At 35.1% G+C, this 11,234-nt stretch overlaps 1 protein-coding gene across 1 annotated transcript; it reads left to right on the top strand.

Moving 5' to 3' along the window:
* The first annotated feature begins 7,886 nt into the window (after window positions 1-7,886).
* LOC109218176 (BAHD acyltransferase DCR) lies at window positions 7,887-10,913 on the top strand. The gene is made up of 2 exons (XM_019382520.1): window positions 7,887-8,534; window positions 9,800-10,913. Exons 1-2 carry the CDS (start codon window positions 8,079-8,081, stop codon window positions 10,700-10,702), a joined length of 1,359 nt encoding a protein of 452 aa, XP_019238065.1. The 5' UTR covers window positions 7,887-8,078; the 3' UTR covers window positions 10,703-10,913.
* The last annotated feature ends 321 nt before the right edge of the window (window positions 10,914-11,234 follow it).

Genomic DNA, 11,234 nt, shown 5'->3' with positions numbered 1-11,234 from the left:
GAGGACCCAATGTGAAGGGGTAAGTGTAAACACTTAGAAACCCCTCCACATAAGTGGTGATACTTTCTTGGCGGGCGGGGATTTGTACCACGACCTCGAGTCCCCAGTTGCAGTCCTCCCTCGCGGCATCAAGTTGTTTTCCCGTTATCGAGAAAATATACCTCGATACGTGTTCACATCGGCCAGGGACCGACGGAGGGTTCTCGACTTTGAAGTCATTTTTTAGGACACAAGGGCCAGGAACAATCTCGTGAAGGAGCGGCTCCACCGGCATTTTGTCACCGGCCGGTGGGGAAGAAGAAGAAGAGGCATTCTCCTTTTGAGGGACGGTTTTGGAAGCTTTCGCCATTGATTCAGATGAGATGAAGCGGAAAGAGGTAGAGTTTGGTATTTTCTGGTCTTAAAAGATTGAATCAACGAGCGGTGGAAGAAAAGAGATAGAGAGAGGAAGAAACTTAGAGAAGTTGGTGAAGATGAAAGTAAATTTTTGATTCAAAGGGGAAACATGTATTTATAGATTCACAGCGACGGTTCGGTGGCGCTAGTGGCCGACCGTCACTGGAAAGCATTTAATATTTTGGGGAACCGAACCGACGGGATGTTTTGGTTACCTCGAACGCTTACGTGACGGTGATGATGTCATTATCGGGGTCTCCGGGACGTCGAGGCTCAAGTCGTTTCTTACCATTTTATTCTAAGAAATGAGGGGACTATCTGTATACGGTGGAAATCGGGGCTACCCGATTTCGGTCTTCGATGGAAAAAGTGATACCACGTCGGAAAAATAGAACGCCGAGCTCGGGGTCGAAGTTCCTTTCCAAGGCCATGGTCGATAACACTTTCTGTGGTCAGAAGAAGGCATGCTTCTAGGTGATGCCGATATGAGTCAATAACAGAAAGAGCGAGATACCCGCAACGGGCCGGAGATCACGGCGTAAATTTTGGAATGGATTGGTCTTCAGCGGTTAAACAATTGTCAAATATGATTTCTTACTATAATTGGAAGTGTACCTTATTTAGGACTCCCCTATTATATAAAGGGGGGATCCCATCCATTTGTAACACATTGATCATTGCTCATTGATAAGAAATTATACGCTTGCTATTCTCTTGCTATTTTGTTCACTGTTCATCAGAGTTGTTTATTCATTTGTTCTTCCCCTTATCATACTTCGAGACTGTCACAGCTCGAGGTCGAGATTTAGCTTACACACTGGTTTGATCTACTTTATTCTTTAATATATCTATTTAATTCCTTGTTTATCAATTGGCATTGAATTAAATTACATATCCTTTAAACCACAATACAAATTTAATTGTTACTCAAATTTTAGGGTAAACACATCTAAATAACGGACTCTTCTTAGTTTAACTTATCGAACGACTAACTTTACTTGGAACACTCTTTAACTTCAGATCAACTCTTCAGTGTAATGAGACAACTATCTCTCTCTCTCTCTCCCAGCCCGGGCCCCTTTTCCGCATGTCAAGCCATGCCTACTTCCTCAAAACCAAAAACAAAAAGGACAGATAATCGAAATAATAAAATTCATAGGTAAGTTGAACTAGACGTATCAAAAGGTGTTAGAGAATATATCGATCATATTTTTTTTTGGTAAATCGTCGAAGGCTTTCCAAAAAGCTTATAAATGCCATGAGATACTTTTCTCATTGTTTTTCGAAGAAAAAAATTACGCTTTCATCAACCACTTTGGCCTAATTATTCAACTTTTTTTCCTCAATTCTAATAAAGGATATCGATTTCCAACAACCACTTTCGCCTGGAAAAAAATTCCACCTCCATCGAGGCAGCGAACGAGTTTTGAATTAGAGACGTTAAAATAATGAATGGATGCGGATCATAACCCCTAACCTTCCAAGCTAACGATGCGAGTTGATTCCCGCTACCCGTACTATATCTAATGTCATGTCACATAACACATTATAATGTGAAAAAGAGAATTCTTCTAATTCACAAGGGACACTTCCTTTTGAATTATTACTCACAACTCGTCTAACATCATCATGTCTATCGCTTAATGGTAACAGTGCATTAATTTTTTGGTACGATTCATAACGCCACTTTTCTGGTTGACGGACGGTCAATAAAAGCATCCACATGATACCATAAACCATATTTTTTCCTTTACTTCCTTTTTTTTTAAAAAAAATTTTGAACTGTATTATATATCTTATCAGTCACCCAACAACAACCCAAAAAAAAATAAAAAAGGAGAGCCAGTGTGCCAGTTATGGTGGGAGCTTGGTGTGTGAGTAAATCCGTAAGAAATTAAACCCACATATGAAGATTTTACTACTTTTATTGTTGGGCTAAAGTGCAGTGGATTGATAGAGAGTTCTCTTTAACTTTAAGAAACCACTATGTTTTAGTGGTTATTAGTTAGTTATAGCTATCATTTACTATATTACTTCCTATAGTTATGTTTTCAGATTTTTTAGAGTGTATTCGATGTATTTAAGCTATTGTATTCATGAATACAATAGCATTTCTAGGCGTGAAACATGGGATTACAGCTAGACAAATTTTTGTATTCGAGTGTATTCGATTGTATTCATGGCGTGAAACATGGGATTACAGCTGGACAGATTATTGTATTCGACTGTATTCATGGCGTGAAACAGGGGATTACACTATTTTTAAACGAAAAGTGAATCAATTAACATAATAGATTCCTAATATAACTCAGCAAACTCAATTATAACACACAAATTTTGTATCTCCATTTATAAAAAAGATTCTCAACCGAAAAATACTCCAAAAATATAGCAATCTTCAGAGAAATTATATAATACATCTGAATACATAAATTATATTAATTAAAAAAAATATATGAATACATTCATGGAATATAGCGAGATAGTGAATACAATGAAATACATAGAATACAACGGGATACATTGAAATACAAAAAAAAAAAAAGACAATGAATACAATGAAATACATAGAATACAGCGAGATACATTGAAAATACAATGAAAAAAAAAAGACAATGAATACAAGTACAGCGAGATACATTGAAATACAACGGGGAAAAAAGGTAACAGACTCTTCAAGTTCCACAGCCCCAAACTTCGTCCCCAATCTACCGATATCCAGGCCGCTGCCATGTGGGACGTCGCCGCCGATTAAATGAAGACAGTTGTTGAAGAAGCTTATGTAATCTTTGTAAATTTGCAACCAAGGAACCAGAGACTCAAAAGTATCTAATCTTTAAGTCTGAAATAAATTCTCTTAGGAAAAGAAGCAAATGGCCTAAAACAACATGTTTATAAGATAAAAAAAATGGCAGATCCAGCAATGGGTTCGCGGTTCAGTAGTGCGGGTTGAAACCAGTATCTATGCGCAAAAAAAGAGTGATAGGGTTTCTAAAAGCAGGGGAGGAAAAAATCGGGGGAAAAAGATAAGAAAGAGGAAAGAGAAAGAAGGGGAGAGGAAGAGAGAGGGAGAGAAAAATAATACACAACGTATTTAATGGCTTAGAGGTAGGAAGTGGCCGTAAATAGATATATTGCTATAAAAATTAAAAGGTAGCTATAGGAGATAATTTTTTAAAAGGGTATTTATTTATAATAAATAAGGTATCAACCTTTACTATAGGAGGTAAAATTTCCTTAATATTTTACTTTTGCTTTATTTTTCAATAAAAAGTAAACCTCAGTACTACTAATAATGGTCATTGGCTAGAGAGATTAATGACATTAAAATGCCAAACTAGACAGGTTTGGAGCGGCTTACAATCATTATTTATGTTGTATAGTATTCCTTCCATTTTATTTTAGTTCGTGGTTACAAAAAATAATTGGTTCCAAATACTTGTCATTTTAGAAAAGGATTTTTACATTTTTATGCCATATTGAAAACTTTATTATCCTAAATGTTCATGTTTAGTAAATTACCCTACCTACACAAGTTTTGTTTACAAAATATATACATTCCACCTTAAAAGGCTTTCAATCCATTATTAGTGCCTTCAATTAAGGGATTTAGTTACACCATTTTCCTTTTTTTTTTTCCCTCCTCTTCTCTTTCCTCTTAAATCGAACACAAAACTGATAACTTTCGACCCCTTATTGAATTGAATTGCAGTAGGCACTGAAAGTCTAATTCTTCTATCTCTAAGACCCCTTATTGTGCAGACTTTATTGTGTCTATCTTTTCCACCAAAAGTACGCGATGCACGTACAATTCTTGGATTTTTAAAGCCTCCCCACTGCCTTGAACTTGTTGATGTAGTAGCCTTTGAGGTCAATTTACTGTTGTTGGTTCCACCAGATTCTTGCTTCGCTTGAAAACTGTTTCCACTTGAATTCATGATATTATCTGTCGTTCTTCATCCTCGATCTACAAAAATCAACTACTAGAAAAGAAAAAGAAAAAACAACATTAAGCATCAAGTAGAGGATAGAAATGAAATTAAAATTAGTGATCTGATTGCAAATTATGCTTCACAAAAAGGAATATAAGGTTATATCCAATCACGAGAACAATATACGTGTAAAATTCTTGTGCAGATTCTAACTTATGTTCGATTTTTATAAATTTTGAGCTGTGAAGATAATTAGGGTTGCTCTTGGTGTTTACAACAAATTGAACCTCCAAAATAACTCTGCTAAACCAAGACTTGCTGAGGATGACTAATATCTAGTTGGAAATAAGAAATTAAATTATCTACAACTTATCGACAACTTACATACATTATTTATACCCAGTTATATACAACTACAATATCATACAACTTAAACACAATTTTTATACAAATTTTATACAATATGTCTTTTGTATATTTTGTATCTGATTTATACATAGTAAAAATAAATTTCATACCACTAATTATATATTATACAACTTATCTACAACTTATCTACAACGTTCACACATTATTTCTACCCAGTTAAAAACAACTACAATAACATACAACTTAAATACAAATTTTATACAATATGTCTTTTGTATATTTTGTATCTGATTTATACATAGTAAAAACAAATTTCATATAACTAATTATATATTATACAACTTATCTATAATTTTCGTCCATTATTTCTACTCAGTTATATACAACTACAATATAATACCACTTAAATATAATTTTTATACAATGTTGTTCAACTTTCATACAATAGTTAAATGAATAAAAGAAAATTAAATAAACAACAGAATACAATTTTTCTATAATTTCTGCAATATAATGTATGTCATGTCTTCTTCTTTGAGTTTCAATCTGAAATTCAGCCAAAACCAAGTCTAATCTTCACCAAACCCCCTCAAAATTAGGATATAAACTCCAAACCATATTCCCAATTATTTGCAACACCCGATCCAAACAAATAATGATTTTTGAAAATCCAAATTCGAATTCAAAGCTTCAGAGCTTTTTAATGGCTGTCAATGGTGGAATTGCTGCTCTCTTTTCCTTTGCTTTATATTACTGAAACTTGGGATTGAGAGATAGAGAGAGACGTAGAGAGAATTCTCAATTCTTTGCAACAACATCCAATCCAAACAAACAATGTCTTTTGAAAACCCAAATTCGAATTCAAAGCTTCAAAGCTTTTTAATGGTTGTCAATGGTGGAGGGATTACAGATTTTCGATGGTTTTAGAAGAGGAAATAGTGTGTGATTGAAGAGGAAATCGTGGGGTGTGGTTTGATACGTGGGTGAGAGGGTGAGATTTGGAGAGAGAAACTTGGGGGGGGGGGGGGATATACGGTAGAGTTAAATTAGGAGACTAATTAATACCATTAAAACCCCTAAAATGTACATAAATGGTAATTAGATATATAAAAGGTAATTATATTAAAAGTTAAGCATGGAGGGTAATATAGTTTTTTATATGGCATAGGAATGTAAAAATCCCTTTTAGAAATCAACATATGATTAGTTAATTTTCATCTATCTATCCTTAGTATTAATTGCTCTAATTGCGTTTTCATTATGGTCTTACAGAACGATAATTACTTAAATATGTTCGTATCGTCAGAAAAGCCAAGGGGTCAACAGGTCAAGTAAAGCATTGATTACATAACATAGAAAACCTAAATGTGAAGAGTAAATATCGGTATAATAGCCAAACACCTTTTTCATTAATATATAATTTCTTAAGGAACGTATACATGACAGCTAAAATTAATCGAAAGAAGTAATACCATTGAATTTTAATAAAATCAGTGGAAAGAGCTAAATATGTGGTTGCTTGAGCTTGTAATGTATTGATATTAATGATGGTTATAGTTTCCCCAACTTCACATGTTTTCAACCTCTACTGACCACTAATAGTTTCAAAGGCGGAAATACTTGGAATTTGCTTTAGAGAGGAGTTACCACCAGTTTTGGTGATCTAATGATTAATCACAAATGACAAGATGATAATCTGGCACTAATAATTAGGTATTTGGAAACAATGCATGTCTTTGCACGTAATTTTTCTGGCTGAAAATCTCATGGAACATGGGATTTTGTTCCCAACCAGCCTGAGGTATCCAAAATTCTACTGACCCGATTAATCTAAATTTTCAGTGCATACGACCCATTAAAAGGGTAGAGAGATTTTATTCACGGTAGTACAAATGTGCTTGCACTTAGAGGCGGCTTAAGTACCAGGCCACAGAAGCCGTCGCTTTAGGCCTCACAAAATTATTAGAGGCCCCAAAAGCTATCTTTTTATATGTAATTTAAATATTTATTGTATTTATTATTAAATAGTGATAAGAAATTTTTTTAATCATCTTTAACATGCTACCTAGTCACCAATCGTTAATAACATAGTTTTATATTTTAAGTTGTCTTTTCTTTTAGTTGGTTGAGAAAATTCAAATAAAAGTGAAAGACAATTAAATCTGTAGTTATTTTCTAGTTCTTCTTACTCTAACTTGAATAAACTTTATTTACAACTCTAACTTTGTAAAATATTTTCTTTCAAGATTTCTGTAGGCTCGCTTCAAGCTAATTAGATCGTGAAATATTTATCATCTTTGTAAATACAAATTTCTTCATGATTGTTACTTTGGGAGCAATGCTATATAGTGAGTTATGTTGATGGTCATGTGAAAAAAAAATTAAAAATTAAATTTATAAAATCTTATCAAAGGTTGGTAATGTTTCAACAAAGATTAAAGGGTTAGTTACATTGTCAAGATGAAATTGCATCTCACAAAGTAAAATGAATAAACTTCAACAAAAATATCTAAAATTATTAAACTTGTTTAAGGTTTCTTATTACGTCTTGGCTTTAGGCCTTCAATACCATTGATCCGCCTCTGCTTGTACTATATTGATTAATGACGATTGGCAGGGGCGGAGCTAGCATATAGGACTTGCGGGTTTCGTAGAACCAAATAAAGTTTGATCCAAACAATGTGTTTATCTTAAAAAATCTATTGAATATGTATAAATTATTAATTTAGAACACAATACTTAAATAGGCTAGAATCCAGAACCTATAAGGTTCAAATCCTGGCTCTGACGGCAGTTGCCCCAACTTCCCATGTTTATAATCTCTGCTGGCCAGTAATATAGTTTCAAAAATGCATGGCTTTGCACATAGTTTCCTTACTGACAATATCATGTAACATGGGATTTTGTTCAGAACTTGCTCTTTAATTCAATATTAAGACACGTTCCTCGACAAATACAGTGGTTTATCCTTATAGCATGAGCTTTGTCAGCATCATTGTTTTACTTAACGAGAGAAGCGAAGGCCAACATGCAAGGTTGTTAGTGTTTATAATCCATACATATACTTTACTTGAAATAGTAGGAACAAAACAAACAAACAAACAAAAAAAGTAAATTAAAGGAAACAGAAATTTACTTCAACTGCCATCCAAAACAGTAGCTAAGGATAGTAATAAATGGAATCCAACTACACTCATGTAAACTCATAAATGCATCCCAACCGCTCCCAATATACACTGTTACTATCCAAACACTAGTACTACTTCTAGTATAAGTAAATCGCCTTTCTTGGCTCATTTTCCAATCACCAAAAGAACAAAGCATTTTGAGTTGTTCATCTCTCTTGTTTTCCCAATTTCATCATCATTTGTGAAATTAGCCATGGCAGGTGAAGTAGCAAAGGAGGAAACTGTTGTTACAAAAGTGAAAATCCTGAAGAAAACCAACGTAAAACCACATAAACCACTAGGCAAAAAAGAGTGTCAATTGGTAACATTTGATCTTCCTTACTTAGCTTTCTATTACAACCAAAAATTGCTGATCTATAAGGGTGCTGAAAACTTTGATGAAACGGTGGAAAAATTGAAAGATGGTCTAGCCTTAGTGTTGGAAGATTTCTATCAACTAGCTGGGAAACTGGGAAAAGATGAAGAAGGTGTTTTCAAGGTGGAATACGACGATGACATGGACGGCGCGGAGGTGATAGTGGCCGCCGCAGAAGGGATTGAGGTTGCTGATCTTACGGATGAAGAAGGCACCTCCAAATTCCTGGATTTAATACCTTGTAATAAAATTTTGAATTTTGAAGGGCTTCACCGGCCTCTTCTGGCTGTGCAGGTATATGCTTTAATGCTCAATAAATGGATTTAAGTTATATATAAATATTACATGATAACTATTTTTACATGATCATTGTAACTTAAATTAATTCGATTGTATAAATACTGTTAGTGTCACACTCATAATTTATTGTTGGCTATTATTTTCAGAATGAGTTTCAGCTATTCATATACTTACGTACATTTAATGCACCTAGAGGTTTGGCGGTGGCACAGAAACTAGTACTCCCTCCGGTCCAAAATAAGTAATTTTTTGGCCTTTTTCTTGTGGTCCAAAATAAATGATTTTTCCAGATTTCAAGAATGAATTTAATTATCTTTTTCCTACATTGTCCTTGGAGTAAATAGTGTTGGAATATGTGTTAGGAGTGTTTATGTGAGATAATAAAGGTTAATATGGTCAATTTCATTGCTAATAAATGCTAAAAGGTGGATTTCTTAATCTGTGTGAAAATATTCAAAAAATCACTTATTTTGGACCGGAGGGAGTAATGTTGTATCGAGTTTATCTCTCTGATCAGGATGTTAACTTTAGGGAAAATCTACAATTTTTGCTACAAAAGGAAATGATACTCTTTATCAGAATCCTTTTCAAGTTCCAAGCATAAGCCAGTTAATGTCCTAAAACTCCAATCTTGCTTATAAACAAGTTAAATCCTTGATCTAGATCGTGGTGTTAGGAAGGGTATTCAATTAGGACAAAGATCACTTAATTAATGTGATGAATATAAGTTTTGCGCGTGGATATAGAGTTGCATGATTAATTAATTTGTCTGAATTTTCACTATTTATTTTTCTCAATTAGTGTAATGTAAAGTTTGCGTTCAAGCTATTCTCCTCCGACCCCACTTTACGGAGTTACATTGGGTTTATTATATTGTACGTAGTGTAACATGTAATCATCAAGTCAAGATACAATTTATTCATAATATCATGATGGTTCCTATTGGGAAAAACAACTTTTTTAAAATTAAAAGAAGACGGCAAATTAAATGTTTAACGACATTCATAACTAAGTTTTATCCACTGATATTTATATTCTTAGTGTAATCTGACTAACTCTTAAAGTATAAATATAATCTTCTATCTTTTGATATAGTGTAGATGCTGCTTTTAGTAAATATACTTAAAACGATCTTATTTAATGAATATTTTCTGTACATTAAAGTTAAACTGAGAAAAACGCAGAGTAGCAATTAATTTGTTGGACCCAATTGATGACTTATTTTGCTGTCTCATTTTATTTTGGCCAACTACCTACAGCTCACCAAGCTCAAGGATGGACTCACCATGGGAATAGCATTTAATCATGCTGTGCTGGACGGTACTTCCACGTGGCACTTCATGGCCTCCTGGGCCCAGCTCTGCAGTGGGTCCACCTCCATCTCGGTCCCACCTTTCCTTGAACGCACCAAGGCTCGCAACACACGAGTCAAGCTCAACCTTTCCCCGCCATCCGACGCACCAGAACCTGCCAAGTCAGCAACTAATGGTGACGTCATCGCCAGCGTGGACCCACCTCTCCGTGAAAGGATCTTCAAGTTCTCCGAGTCAGCAATTGACCAAATCAAGTCAAAGGTCAATGCTAATCCACCAGAAGGATCATCCACCCCATTCTCTACATTCCAGTCGCTCTCCGCACACGTGTGGCTAGCCATCACACGTGCCCGCCAGCTCAAGCCGGAGGACTACACAGTCTACACCGTCTTCGCCGATTGCCGGAAAAGAGTCGACCCTCCGATGCCGGAGAGTTACTTCGGAAACCTAATTCAGGCGATTTTTACGGTGACGGCGGCGGGTTTATTGCTGTCACAGCCAATTGAGTTCGCTGCCGGGATGATACAGCAAGCGATTGTGAAACACGACGCTAAGGCGATTGACGAACGTAACAAGGAGTGGGAGAGTAATCCGAAGATTTTTCAGTACAAGGATGCTGGAGTGAACTGCGTGGCTGTCGGAAGCTCGCCGAGGTTTAAGGTGTACGACGTGGATTTTGGATGGGGAAAGCCGGAGAGTGTGAGGAGTGGTTCGAATAATAGGTTTGATGGGATGGTGTATTTGTATCAAGGGAAAAATGGAGGAAGAAGCATTGATGTGGAGATTAGTTTGGAAGCAAATGCTATGGAGAGGTTGGAGAAGGATAAAGAGTTTCTCATGGAAGCTTAATTAATTAGCTAGAATGAGAATCTATTTCTAAATTCTATGAGTAATTTGTATGTTTCCTTTTGTTTTATTTAGGGGATGGGGCGGGTAGGGGTGCCAGGGGTTTCTTCTTCTTAATTTATTATTGTATTCTGCTTTTCTATGTTTTTCGTTCCTTGTATGTTATGCAGAGACGAAACTCATGAGTATAAAGGAATAAAGTTTGTTCGTGATTGATTAATGTTTGATATCTTTGATCTTCATGTTTTCCGAGAAGAATACAAATAGTTAAAATAGAAGTATTTGTGTCTCATAGTAAACAATAAACATTAGCTAGTCATTTTCTCTGGTAGGACTGAAAAGTTGGAGTAATATTTTTAGCGTCAGAGACTCAGAGCATGGTTAAATTTGGATTGTCAAAAATGATTATTTGAGAATTTATTCAAATAATTAATCTTCTTGGATGTTATAGTCAATAGTTAGCTTTTAGTTTTCAGACAACAGCCAGCCTGATAGTGGCGGTAACTAAAGAAACTGATGTATTCAGGAAACTTTG

The sequence above is a fragment of the Nicotiana attenuata genome, unplaced genomic scaffold, assembly GCF_001879085.1.
Source record: "Nicotiana attenuata strain UT unplaced genomic scaffold, NIATTr2, whole genome shotgun sequence".
Taxonomy (NCBI): Eukaryota; Viridiplantae; Streptophyta; class Magnoliopsida; order Solanales; family Solanaceae; genus Nicotiana; species Nicotiana attenuata.
Note: the sequence above shows the minus strand (reverse complement) of the source record. Positions and strands in the feature narration are given on the sequence as shown.